We start from the raw sequence: 14,807 nt of genomic DNA on the forward strand, positions 1-14,807 counted from the left end.
TCTCTCAAAATGTAAACGAACATTTCAATTCTTTCAATTTTCATTTTATCCCATAGAACTTTGATAGATTGTCAGGTAATAGTAGTACGAAAAAAAAAAAAAAAGAAAGGAAAACTTTAGCGAATTTTGAAAAATAGTTAAACATTTTTACTTATAATACTATTGAATTTCGAATGCTAAGGTTTGAACTTTACTCATCGATTAATTTTTCAAAATAATTTTGAGAGTATACTTTTATACTTAAAACTAAATAATACTGATAATTTTTTAATTACAAAATTGGACACATTGATTATTAATTAATCGAATAGATATGCAACCAAAGAAAAAATATAATTCGTGAATAAACGAGATAAAGTAGAAAGTGTAAATAACTCGTCAAAACTGTACTGCATTGTATTCTAAAAGGAATATATACACATATATATATATATATATGTATATATATACTTTACTTCCATTTTCATTGATAGGATAAGAACGAAAAGGAAAGATGCGCGTAAAACGAGCTGTTTGCCGGCTCGTTAGCACTAAGCTTGGTTACGTTAGCTAAGATCATTGCCGCCTTTCACGAATGTCAATGTCATCCTAAGCGTGTTCTTCACTGTCACCGATGCACGGCTCGGTGCACGCAGCTAACTCAGTCAGACTTTCGATCTCTCGAAGATCGATGACCTTCCTTCCTATTTACTTCTCTTATAGTTAATTTGATTATATCATTTAATTATTCAACATTTATATAACATTAAACTTATAACCAATTTATTTTATACTGTAATTCTCTTTCTCTCATACTTTATTCTATTCATTTTTTTTATCATTATCATCGTGATCTTCAATGATTCTACTTTTTGTATTATTGTTCTTATTAATTATTATTAATCATTTGTTTTGTTTTTTTGGATAAATTTGGCATTGAGACCTAGTTAAATAAATACGTGCAAGAATGCGTGCATAAGAACGGTAATCTATGCATATAAAGAATCATAAACTGAACTCATTACGTTTATAGGATTGATTCGAATGATTAGAAATCATAATTTCATGAACGTCTATTCGTCTTTGTGAAAAGTGCGTTGTTAGATCGGCCATTAATAATTAAGATGAACGAACGAGAACGTTTCCTTAAAGCTTCATGAGAGCTAGCACCGTTATCGACAAAAAAATATTAAATAACTGTTAGAAACAGTGATGGTCTTGGGAAAAGGAATTAATCGATTTTCTAACTCGTTCAACAGACAACCATCAAATACATTAATAGACGTGTACTACCAATGTACAGTGATAGACAAAAATGATCATTGTAATATAAATAAAATTACATTATATAGTTTAGCTTTAATTTTACTCTATCAATATTTCGAATTTTTTTATATTTAAATAAATTACACTAGTATATCATTAATATTAAATATTCTAATATAACAATTCATTACTTTGACGCAAAGTTAAGTAAGACCAAATAATGATTTTTGCGAGTCACTGTACATATTAAACAAAGTCTTTATAATTAGCTGTCAGTTCAAAGTATCAACCGGTTGTCTCTACGTTTGCTTTGCAGCCAAGTAGAACGAAATCGAAATCATTCAACGAACCCTGTAACTAGAAAGCTCATAATTTCATCTCGATCTAACTAAGTAAATAAGAAATTCTTAAAAAAAAAAAAAAACAATACAAATTTCCGTAAATCGTAACTAACGTAAATTCATTTGCCAATAAAAATGGTCACACATTCTTGATCAAACTTCAGTTTGTCTTTTTTATAATGTAGATCTACCGTTACTCGCAACACGTCTGTTTAAGCATAGCGAATAATAACTAGGATGGTGTAGCGGATTAGATAGATAAATTAGGAGCTGTCTTAAGCATCAATATGAATTTCAATATAGTTGTCAAAGTATTTCTTATTGTTGTGTATCTTATTGTTAATCATAAAACAATATATAGGATCTATCAAAATATATAAGATACGAAATAACGAGTTCAGAAATAGGGACAGGAAATATAAGAAATAATAATAAAAAAAAAACAAAACAATTTTATATAATAAACGTGTCCAATTTCATCTTGGTTAAAAATTAAATCCACTCGTATATATATTAATAATTCTCGAATCGTATATGAATCGTATTGTCGAAAAAAAAAAAAAAGAAAAAAACACAGAAGACAGGAAAAGAAAGATGTTATTTATGAATTAACAATTCTTCGTAAAACGACTGCAAAGGTATCTAAAGCCTTATGAGAAGTGCCGCTATGTCCCACATAGAAACTCGACGGTGGACGATTCTGGGACGTCCGGTACATTCGGTTATTATATATCTTCCGGGACCGACAATGTATTTATAATACTAACGATTAACCTACCCTTCAAGTTTTTTGATTCCTGTTGTAATATCTTCTTATTTTGACGGAAACTCAAATAACACCATTTTCAAGAACGGCTTTATGCTCAATTAATCCTTCATCCTTATTCTTGTTGTTGTTGTTGTTGTTGTTTAATATCATAGATATCGGTGTCCGATAAATTTGTATTCAAATTTTTATCTATGTCATCGTCAACATTGATCGTGCAATAATTGAAATTAATTGATCACGTTGACGTTGATTTGAAATCTTGTGAAAAAAAAAAAGAAAACAATAAGTAATGTTAGATCGTTTGTAATTGTTGGGTGTGGTGATGAACGACAAGTGGATCACTGGTACAAGTGGATCGTCATTTGTACTTTTAGAACAAATGTTCTAACCATTCTCGTCCTTCTGGAACGAAGTAAGCATCCGGAGTTCGTAATAGTAGTAGTAGTAATAGTAGTAGTTGTTGATGGCGTTAGAACGATGGTGTAGAATCTTCGAGCCGGTTCACCGCTCGTTCATCGAAAGCGAGCCAACGGGAAAAAAGCAAGTTGTGTCGAGGTGTGGGCGATTGAATTGATGTTCATTCTATTTACCACTTGGAATTCTACTCGCGATAGTTCCGCGTAGTTCTTTGTAGTATCATCAGCTTAACGAGCATATATATTTATTATATATTATAATTGTAAGAGAAATATAAATTATTAATGAACAAAATTCATTTCATTTTTATCTGTTATTCGTTCGAAAACAAATATGAGCCGCGTTGATGAAATTCATTACGACGCTATGTAACTTTTAAAATACATTATCCATATTTTTTATTTATTTTCATATATACAAAGATTTCAATACATTACATAAAAATTGTTCAAACACTACAACGTTACAAATAATAATCTTAAAAACTCAATAATCATTTAAAACATTTTCACTAGGCAAGAATTATATAATTTTAAAAAAGAAAATATTCCAATTGTATGTTAATACATATTAATGAAAGGTTTGAAGATCGTTCCATGAACATGATTAACCATCGAATTCCTTTACACAAAATTTTCCTAATTATAAATAAGTCATTGATAAAGAATAGTAAAACTACGAGTAACCTATTTCCAAGTCACTAACGTTGGAATGAAGAAATGAAGGACGTTGGTTCTCGTAAGTCCATTTAAAGATGATCGTTACCTACATTTAGGAATCTTTTGAATAAACATATGGGGATTTTGCATACGGTGTAGGCATATCTAAGGCAGGACTACCTGTCGTGAGTTGGCCGAAGGTTATTCAACCCGTCGACATCTCGTAGGAACGAAGTAACGGGTCTGGGTAGTCTCGTACAAACTAAACGGGGGACCCTCTACGCATCAGCATTGAAATACTCGTAGCTTTGAGGCGCCTGTTAAACCTTCTCTCTTTCTATCTTTCTTCATTTCTTTATTTCTTTCTCCTTCTTAACACACCGAATCGACTTTACTCGTCTTCCCGACGTCCACCTCGAGTCAGTCAGCCGTGCACCATTGTCGAAAGATCTACGTAGATCTCATAGACAAGTAAAATCGCGAATTCAATTTCGATTACTTTCTTTCGCGCATAATTATCTTTTAATTCGATACGAAAAAAATACTTCATTTGATTTTATCGATCTCCTTTTCTTTTTTTTGTTTTCCCCTTACTCGCGATATTAAATTTCTTTCTCTATTCGATTCGTTTTTTTATTTTATCTTTTTACGAGATCGTCTCGTTTCATTTTATTTTACTTTTCTTCGTCTGATTTTCTTCTTTGATATAAAAAAAGAAAATAAAAAGCCTAATGAATCTTATGGTAATTCACGCGGAAATATCTTTATAATTATTTCGTTTAGATTCGTTAAATTTGATTTGCGAATAATTAAGTGTACCCGCGCGTGATTGATATTTGTGGTGTCTCGGTGTGATGTCCGTTGTTGGTGCGATTCTTTGAAAGAATTTTTTGTTTTAATTGAATTTCAGGTAAGCCTTTTTAAACGTCACCACCATTGACGATTAGATTTCTATATTAACATATTTGAATTGTTTTTTTTTCTTTTTATTTTATCTTGAAAATATTCTTGAGAGAGATTAAAGAAAGTTTTCGAGAGAACAAAAACAAAAAGAACAAATAGTCGTCTATGCGATCGAGTGAAATGCAAAATGTACAAATCGAACGATCATCATTTTCCTTCGAGTGAAATTTTCATTATCACCATAATAGCACGCTTCCGTAAACACAGATATTTTTCTTATTCCATAAGATCAAAGAAATAGAAAGCAATCGGGTTCAATCGAGAGGAACAATTTATTATATCTGTCAAAGTTTTTGGCAAAGAACTTGTAACACGAGGATTTTTCAAGTAGAACGAGAGAGACGATTTATATTGAAATCGGACAGATATTTTATTCGTCACGTTACGACGATTCACTTAACGGTACGTCGAACTAACCAACCGAAGAATAAAAAATTATAAAAAAAAAAAAAGAGACAAAAATAATAGGAAACAAAAATTGCGAATACTTTCTTATATCGTTAATAATAAATAATTCTCTTTCTATTTCTCTTTTATATATTTTGTTTTCTTTTTTTCATCTTAAATATTCTTTCACGATCGTAGAAAAAAAAACATAGAAACGTTCGATGCACGCGACTCATGCAAAGTGAGAGAGGTCCAAGAAGAACGATGACTGGGGATACCGTTAGTAGACACAAATATGAACGAAAAATGCAACGGTAAAAAAGGCATTCCTGGATTCTCGATCGACGGTTATTTCATCAATGGAATTTCAAAAATTACAGCTTTCTATCATTTATTGATCATATATCTTACTCGTGAATGTTAGATAAAAATGTTAAAAAATGTTCTAAACTCTTAATAATTTCCTATCACTTTGATGAAAGAATATTTTAGAATTCAGACTGATGAATAAATGAAATATTTTGACAAACGTTAAAGAATAAATAAATTAAAAAGTTTACAATATATATATATATATATTATTAAAAAATAATATTCACGAAAATGCTTATACATACGATTCGATACCGATCGTTTATCTTCTTACTCGTGAACGTTTCGAATGAATTAAAAAATAATATGAAAAATCCTAATCATTTCGTTTCCATCCTAATCAAAAATATACGCCAATGAAAATAAATTTATTCCTGTTCAAAAAAAAATTGTCAAATTAACGAATACGCGTAAACCGAGAAAACAATTACCCTTTATTTACGTAATATTAAAAAAGAATAAACATATAAAAAGACACACCAAAAGCCGTGAGCCATGAAATCAACGATGAACACCATTTTCGTGATCTTAGTTAATAAAATTGACATGCGAGTAACGTATTCGAGACAAACGATCGATAGTCGAGAATCGAATACGAAAGACTGTCTCGATCGAGACCTTACTCGTTAAATTGGCTATAAAGGATTCGTATCGTGACTAAAACGATCACGTCGTTTCCTCTTGACAACCTAAAAGACTAGCAAAAATTCTCCTCTGACTGTTCTTACCTAAGTGATTGGAAGAAAGAACTATCATTTCTCATGGTGTTTCTATATTTCTTCGTTTCAGAGCACGAACTAGAATGGAACTATTCAGGATCGTGTTGGCTCTGTTGTTAGCAGGATTCGCCAATGCCAGGCCTCAAACAATCGGTAAGTTTAATCAAATATTACGTGAAATGTTTTTTTTATGATTGTATTATAAAAAAAAATTAAATAAATAGTCAGATAGAGAAATTAATATACGAATTAAGCTTTTTTTTCTTAGAAAAAAAAAAACAAATGAGTTATTCTTTTGCGATCGGTTTAAACATAATAATGATCGCGCAAAATATTATATCGCATTGAATAAATTTTGTATACATATAGATAAATTTTTATACATGGGTGATGGGTTGAAACAATTTTTATTTTTTTGTTAAGTCAAACTTACTTTTTTCTTTTTTACACACGATAAAATAAAAGTTTTTTAATTCATCCTTGTTACATAAGTTTGATCGTGATTAACACGACTTGAAAAGTTTAACACACGTATTCGATGAAAATAATTTTTGTACGAGTTAAATTTGATGAAAAAAAAAAAAGAAAAAAATAGAATAAATTTACGATTAATGATGTAATAATGATAGCATAAACTATAATATTATGTAACATGTCGAATAATATATCGTAAAAAAACATGAAAAAAATTGGATGCAATTAAAATAAGAGTTGAGATTCATACGATCTGAAAAGCATCCATATTCAATGAAGTAAGTTAATACTGACGTTGAAAGAACCAAGAGAGGATTTCTTCGCTAATTAAGACGGGCTCTGTCACTTTCGATTGTTCCCTCGTTAGAATGAACTCCTTCGAACGAAAGTTGTGTATATTGTAAATTTTCTTTTCTTTTCTATTCTATCTACAATACATATATATATTTTTGTTTTATTTTTTTGAAGTTATATTTCTTTTGGCGCGTTTTGGAAAGTGAAATTAGATGCGACCGAAAAATCAACACCACGAAGTTGTCGATATTTACGATGCGCGGGCAAATTGAAGTTATTTTTGAGGTTATATTCGTTTTAGTACGCTAAAGAAGTATAATTTCATGTACATAAGTACACACACCAGTATTTTTTTTTCGTTTGTTTCTAAACGAACAATTATACGATACGTGTTTTACGCAATAGCAGCAAACAATTTCGTTAGAAAATTTCTAACGTCTAATCGAGTCTCACCATCTTTCCTGATTTCGAAAATTTTGTCGATGCACATCGATGATGTTACATCAATCCTTACCAAATCGATCGTATGTAACATGTACTCTAATGTGCATAATTATTTTCTATAGATGTACGTCGCGCAACCTAAACTAACTAAAGACTAGCATTAATAGGCTTTGGAAACACGTTTGATAACGTCAGTCGTATTTTACATTTTACAGACACGGAAACGATTTTACAACGGGAACCAACGAGCGAGACAAACAACAAGGAATGGAAACCCATGAAACCGACCATGGAAAAGACTACCGAAAATGTTCACCGAGGTGACAGCAGGTATACGGAGAACTCCGGAAGTCGTAGAAAGTCTTACATTAACTATTATCGTTATACCAATGCTAGTTTGCCGATCAAAAGTAGAAATAGTAGTAGTAGTAGTAGTAGTAATAGTAGTAGTAGTAAAACTAGTAGTAATATTATTAGAAAGGTAAGTTCAGGATCGGTAGATTCCGTTAGGGGCTCATTTGACCGGTTCAAATTATTAAAAGAAAATGAATATTTTCGACCGATGAATAGTTCAAATAGATTTCCTTATCGTCAAGTTAAATTATCAAATCATGATAAAAATGATAGATCGATTTATGCTTCACGTCGTTTGAATCTTTCTCAAATTTACAAATTAAGTAATCATGAAAATGTATTAACTGGAGTCAATGATGCACATGATTCGAGACTCGATGATGATTCCCAACGCGAAGTTATGAATAATTCAGGAAAGAGAAGGTTGGAAGCGAATGGACTGGCCTTGAACCAGAATTTAAACTCAGAAGAACGAGTAGATATACTGGATCGCAAAAACACACCAGCATCGACTTATAGAAACTCTGTCAAGGTCGGACATTATGGTAGTACTCCTGTGCTTTCTTACAACCGGTTTCCACAAGTCGCTGCTATTAGGAATGTAACGAATACCATGTTGAGGGATCGTGAGAATTACGCTACGAGATTGACTTTTTCTAAACACACAATCAACGACCTACGCGAATCAACGAAGAATTCGAAATTGTCGACGAGTGTTAGGAAAATTTCTCCCCCATCCAAAATTACCACGAATTTTCGCAAACCTTCGATCAATTTCATAAAACGTGATAATAATATTATTAATACGAAAAATAATAGGCATGTTTCACAGTTAAATAATCAAATACCTCCGACTGATTCTTTATTCAAAAATTGGCCTAATGATATACCAAAAGATGCGGAAGATTTTTATAATTATCACAGATACACGTCCTTTCCCGAACAAATTCAAAATTTTCAAAATACAGATCAATTGATTAATCCTAACAATAATAATTCGAATGTTCATCATCGAGTACCTGCCATGCAACCTGGTATTCAAGAAATTGTTCAGTGGATGAAAGTTCCAGCATTTTCTTCGAATCAAAGTCAAATGTTAGATAACGATGAATTCGATGGTCCTATCAGTGTAACTTTCAAACCAATTTACGAGGATCTCGAACCTAATCTTCCTTTGAAACCATCCATAGATAACACATTAAATCATAACAATGGTAATAATTATTTCGATAATTTATTACACGTCTCACCGAACTGGGAAACAACCACGACAAATAAAGATTTGATTGAAGCGGCATCTTTGCCACTAAAGAAGCCCGGATATAAGCCTATAACGCAAATAACGCAAAACACGGTCGTTCATATTCTTAACAATGGTTCGAAAAAATCTAACAGTACATTAACCGAGATAAATGATCTTCAGAAGAATATCTCAATGCCTGTTACTTCTATTAAATCAGCTTCTATTACCTCAGATTCCCAACCAAACATGCAGGTAATGTTCTTATCGGAAGAGGATAAGATTAAAGAGAACGTTAACTTTGATGAAAATTGTCCTACCATCATGATAAACTCGTTTACCAATGTAAATAATACAATTGAAAGTAAAGAAGGATGTACGGATTTGAATATCATCATTAATTCACATATTTTGAATACTAACGTGATCAAACCCGCGGAAACTACAATCGATGACCCAAATAACGCGGATTCGTCTCCAAGTGAAAATAATAAATATGTAGGTCCGATAGATGATACTTATCCTTCCTTCTCAATTAACAATTACGAGACTTCGCCAACCGCAATTTACAGTCCTCCTTCGTACCATCATGATTATATACCACAGAAAGACGAGATATTTCAATCGGAAATTTCCTCCGAACCTAATTACATTTCTTCCGACCTACCAATCCTTCAAGTTGTACAGAATACTCAAGTAAGCGTGACCAACTTGAACGACCAACTTAACGACGTTGATGGTTCAACGTTATCCGAAACACCGGTCGAAAATTTAGATGATATTTCTGATCCTGTTAATGACAATGTAGCACCTACGGTAGATCAAGGACAACCTGCATCTTCTACGTTTACCGATCTATCCGGAAATGAACAAGGAAATAGTAACGCTAATGATCTTGGTACTTCACACAATTCCGAACTTCCAAATCGTCCTAATTTACCTAACCCAGTTTCTCAATTGATGAATAATCATCCTTCCAGTGGTTCCAATTTAGGATCTGCTATAACCAATGACGATGACGATGACGATGACGATGACGACGATGACGACTTTGATTTATCTCCAAGTGGTGTATTGGAATCGATAACATCAACTTTCACCTACCTTACGTTCTTCAATCCTTTGAACTATAGTTTGTTCAGTTTAGCAGCAGCTCCTTTCGCTGCTCTTGCTGCTGGTATTTTAGGGATAGCTGCTTTTATATTTCCCTGGACGATTCCAAGTGCATTTGATTTTGGTAGAGCATCTAATCCTGTTACGATCAAATTCAGACCTAATCTCGACGAAGTTGTCAGACATTCCCTGGAAAAATATAAACGATTGAACGAATGGAAAAGTAAAAAGAGGAAGAAACGTGATTTGTTTTTTTATTCATTATCAGATTAAATTGATATTAATTATCTTGTAGATATTTATTTAATCGTTAAGTATATTATTAACTTATAAAGTAGATTGTGAGTATAATCAATAATGAAATTCCATTATATTTCATAAGTTTAATGTTAATTGAAAATGATAGATATAATTAATGTTCCGTTTATTTTTTTACGATTATTTATCTTTCTCTGATAATTTCAACCATTGTCAAGGAATAATCTTTTCTTTCTTTTTTTTTTTTACATTCTCGAATATCGAAACAGGTAACATTGATCATCATCGTACAGCATGAGAATGAATTTGTAATTTGAATAAAATATTCCAAGTAAAAAGAATCTTGTGATTTTATTTCAGTTTGAAACCGCATTGTATGTGAGTGTTTGATTCAAATTAAACGTGAAATTAAAATGAAAAAAAAAAAAGAATTACCTAGATATATTATAATTTTAAACTTTACACAACAAACGACATATCCCACGTCCCTATTTTCCTTAAAATAATACAGTAATGATAATCTATTATAAAGGAAATTTTAAGTATTCTTTTCCGTCTAAGGTAAGAACATTAAACACAAATAAAGTAAAAAGAGAAAAAAAAACAAAAAATATGTGGTATTGAGATAAAAAATCATTGATGATACTAAAAGATAATATTTAATTATCAGCATACAATGAACATAGAATCATATTGTCCTAGAAAATTAAATATAATTTCATTAAAAACACCCCATAGCCTAAATAAAACGAAACGATCTCACAGGAGATTTTCATTTCAGTGTTCAACTCAATGAAACCCAACGCCAGCTGAAAGATCTGCAACACATCAACCAGTCATTAAGAACGGTCGCTACGCAGTTATTAAATGTAACGAATCCAAACGAAGGAATGAAAAATAATAAATTAGATATTAAAGATTCGAGATTGAACGAGAAGAACGAAGCATCCTTCGTAAAGGAAATAAATACCGAAATAAGTAATCTCGAATCTATGGGAATTAATTTTGGTAGACCGATGAATTCGAAATTTGGTTATTTTGAGAATAGTCATCCTGGTCAAGCGATGGTCATGACCGAAGAAGAACTCGAAAAGGAAATGGGTTCTACCAGATTGATGATAGCTCATAAAAATCATCCAACGACAACTGGCGGTATCTCGACGTGGATTCTATTAAATCCACCATCGACGACAATGAAGGGTCTCACGGATAGCACTGATCAACCTGGTACAACTAAACAACCTGAGAACGATGTAAGATATACTTTGAAACCGATCGTGACTCATGGAAGAATAGAGGTTAAGAATACGAAGAACGAGCAAAAGACAACATCACAATTACCATCGACTGGCTCGATAGAGAAAGTCATATTTCCGAGTACGACGAAGAAAGCTACGAGTAACAGTACTTTAAAAAAAACAACTGTTAGTAATAATTCCTCAACGAAACAGGACGAAACCACACAATCCTTGGCTAAGTTGGAAGCCATCGAAAATACGACTTCCAAGGTATCACGTACAACTTTAGCAGCATCTAATGTGGAAAATAAAGTAACGTCGGCATCTATGTCTTCGACAGCGACCACAAAGAAAATTCAAATCATAAGATCTACTTTAAAGGTTAAAGGTACGACTCCTAGATCCACCGTTGTTAACAAATCTGGTACGGCACAAACTAAAAGACCTCAACAAGGAAAACCTAAACCATCCCACATGAGAAGGACAACCGTGAAACCTGACATATCAAAGAACGACAATTCTACGACAGCTAAGGTTGAAAAAGTTACGTTCAAAGCAGTCCCAATGATTACAACACCAAAACCAAAGAACGAGATCACGGAAAAACCAATGTTCGTTACTAAGATCAAGGCTTCTGTTCTCATGGACACTCAGAAAACTACAACAACGACGACTGTTCCGAACGTTTACGTTTCTACCACTTCTAAACCTAATTTCTCGGATGCTGATTTAGTAGAAGTACCAGTTAAATCTAAACCTCTTGGGGCAAGTATAAATAACGTCTTGAAGGTGCAATTGAAAAAACCAATCGATGACTCTACTCAAATCGAAATAGAACCTATTAAAATAAATCCACCCATTCTAACGATTCAGAAAGTGGAAAAGAAGCCTGATGACGATATGCCTGATATTAATTTAGTTAATCTTAATGGTACTAGCATTGATTTGAAATTTGATTTCAATCCTGAACTGACTAAGATCAGTACAGAAATGGAGAGCTTAGAAAATTCGATGACGACGTCCAGTCCATCATCTATGACAACGAAACGACAAAGAAACTCGAATAAAAGGAAGAAGAACAAGATTAGGCGTCGTAGGCCATCTAGCACGACACCGTTAACATCAACATCAACATCAACCACAACTACACCGAGCACAATTGTTCCTGTAACAGCTGAGGAGATAATCGAAATATCAGCCGAACCAATACTATTGGACAACGCTATTCAAGAATCTAAAATTGAACCTGAATCCAAAATTACGAATAGCAATACGAAAACTAAGAAGAAACCACCGCAAAAAGGGATAAGTTCGCAGATCTACAGTTTTCTCAGCAGAGAAGTAATGCCTAGTTTTGGAGTAATGTCGTTACTCGGATTAGGTTTGGGATTAGCTTCTTATTTCCTGTATCCTTTCGGTGGAACAATCACCCGAAGAAATTACGAGGTGGAACCTAATTACAAATACAATTTGGATGAATATGGTGGTAATTATGGACAGAACGAAGAAGAAGTTTTGTCAAAGGTATTGCAAGGTATGACTAATCACGAGAATAGATTTGGTCTTGGATCGTCAAGTGGGGTCAAGGATTTGGATAAGAATTATTATCGTTATCAACATTTTGATGGTGCGTACGATACTCAATCGATAAGAAGAACGGATCAAAGATATCCTTCGCCATCGTCGTCGCCTATTTACAAACCAACTGAAAATACAGCGTCTGTACTTAAATATCGTAATACCGATTACAAATATTCTGAAGTACAAACTACGCCAACTTATTACGATCCACAAAAACATAATGAATTTGTAATCAGTCAAGATAGTTCAGGAAATAGGCAATTCGTTGTTGGTAATATACCGAAAGAATATCCACCATTTACCGATAAACATCCTACCTTATCGACGACGAATAAAAAGGGACCCAACGTTTTCCAAGAATCAACGGAAAGTGGCTTGACGCAATTTGAACGTGACATTGCCCAAGGTCTCAACTTTCCACCCAATTCCATTAATGGACATGGCTATCAATCGGAAACGCAAACTTTACGACCTGAAGATGGTTACGAAGAGATTGAAATTACACCTACCGCTGTTGCAGTTGAACATGGACCTAGATCTCTAAAAATAAAACGTTCGATCCTTGATCATCTTTCCAGATCTAAAAGGGAATCTGTAATTCAGATAATCCCATCCAAACACGAATTAGAAGAAGAACAAAAAGAAGAGGATTTAAGCAATGAAATTTTAGATATTATTGACTTGGCTTTACCTGGTAGCGACGAGAAAAAAATAAAACATAACGATTTAGATGATTTTCATTCGTATAAGAAAAAACTTCACGAGGAATCTCAAAAGCAACATAAAGAAACAGGTTCGAGAAGCCCGACGTTCCCTAATGACACTGAAAACAAAACTAATTCGAAAAATAATGTAATTCATGATACCGCAGATAGCGTTGAAAAAATAACGACTGAAAAACAACTCGATAAAATAGAAGAAGACAATTATTCGAGCACTAGTTCTTCTGTAACTCCTATATTTTCGAGCAACGAGTCGTCCGATACAACCGAACACACGAAAGATATCGAAGAAACTACGGTCGAATGGTCCGAAAATCCAACGACGACAAAACCAAACGAAGAAGGTTTCAATATCTTCAGTTTCGTTAAAAAAGTTGCCGAAATTAAATTTAGATTAGGTTTGACCATATTGAAACACGCTAGCGAGGGTTTCGCAAGATATCTGGGACATGTTCAAAAGAGGATCAATGGCGAGGAATAGAAAGGAATGTAATGATACCTTTCGAGAAGCTCAAGTTGAGAATGATATGTGATTTGAAGACCTGGCAAATTACATCGTATCGTCTCTGATGTGTACTTACGTACTTACTTCAGCATGTATATTTTATTTAACGACTGCGTAGAAGTAAACCCCCCCAGTTTATACTCGTTGTTTTCATATCGGTCTTATCCTACGCGAGATATTACTCGAATTATTGATCGCATAAATGATTTCGTGATTGTTATACCAACGCGATTATTTTCACAATTGACTGAAGGATTAATTTCTAATATCTCGGACAAATCAATATTAACGACTTTATCATCATTGTGAAAATAATGAGCGATGATGCTTGAAAAATTTAATTCGTGTAAGGATAATTACGGGATTTATTTATATGTCGGAGTTTAATGGTTTCAAAGAAAAACAAGAGATTTAAGTTACCGAAAAGATCGTATGATATGTTTGAAAAGGTAGTGGGTATTTTTTTTTTTGTTTCTTACAAGACTGTCACCATATTCATACACTCACACACACAAACACACACACACACGCACACACTTGTTGTTTTATTGCGAATTCACTTATGTTATTTTGATGTACGTATGTTTTCTTCCCTCTCAAAACGAGAATAATATATTATATAAAAATCTAAAATATTAGACTGTTTATTACGTATATATATATATAAATAAATAAATAAATAAGTTAAATAAATATTGCTACGCAGTATTTT

At 32.8% G+C, this 14,807-nt stretch overlaps 1 protein-coding gene across 1 annotated transcript; it reads left to right on the top strand.

The window, feature by feature from the left end:
- Positions 1-4,186: 4,186 nt before the first annotated feature.
- On the top strand, positions 4,187-14,807 carry LOC106784034. Its single transcript, XM_014743123.1, has 4 exons — positions 4,187-4,341; positions 5,943-6,025; positions 7,300-7,414; positions 10,831-14,807. The coding sequence occupies exons 2-4, from the start codon at positions 5,956-5,958 to the stop codon at positions 14,069-14,071; spliced, it is 3,426 nt and encodes a 1,141-aa protein (XP_014598609.1). The 5' UTR covers positions 4,187-4,341; positions 5,943-5,955; the 3' UTR covers positions 14,072-14,807.

Source organism: Polistes canadensis, unplaced genomic scaffold (genome assembly GCF_001313835.1).
Source record: "Polistes canadensis isolate GaletaPanama2010 unplaced genomic scaffold, ASM131383v1 scaffold_28, whole genome shotgun sequence".
NCBI lineage: Eukaryota > Metazoa > Arthropoda > Insecta > Hymenoptera > Vespidae > Polistes > Polistes canadensis.

What these genes read in the sequence shown, in the direction of transcription:
- LOC106784034 (XM_014743123.1), top strand. Translation starts at nt 5,956, where the DNA reads ATGGAACTATTCAGGATCGTGTTGGCTCTGTTGTTAGCAGGATTCGCC. An exon ending in TGCCAGGCCTCAAACAATCG is followed by an intron (nt 6,026 to 7,299) that starts GTAAGTTTAATC and finishes TACATTTTACAG; the next exon opens with ACACGGAAACGATTTTACAA. An exon ending in GTTCACCGAGGTGACAGCAG is followed by an intron (nt 7,415 to 10,830) that starts GTATACGGAGAA and finishes TTTTCATTTCAG; the next exon opens with TGTTCAACTCAATGAAACCC.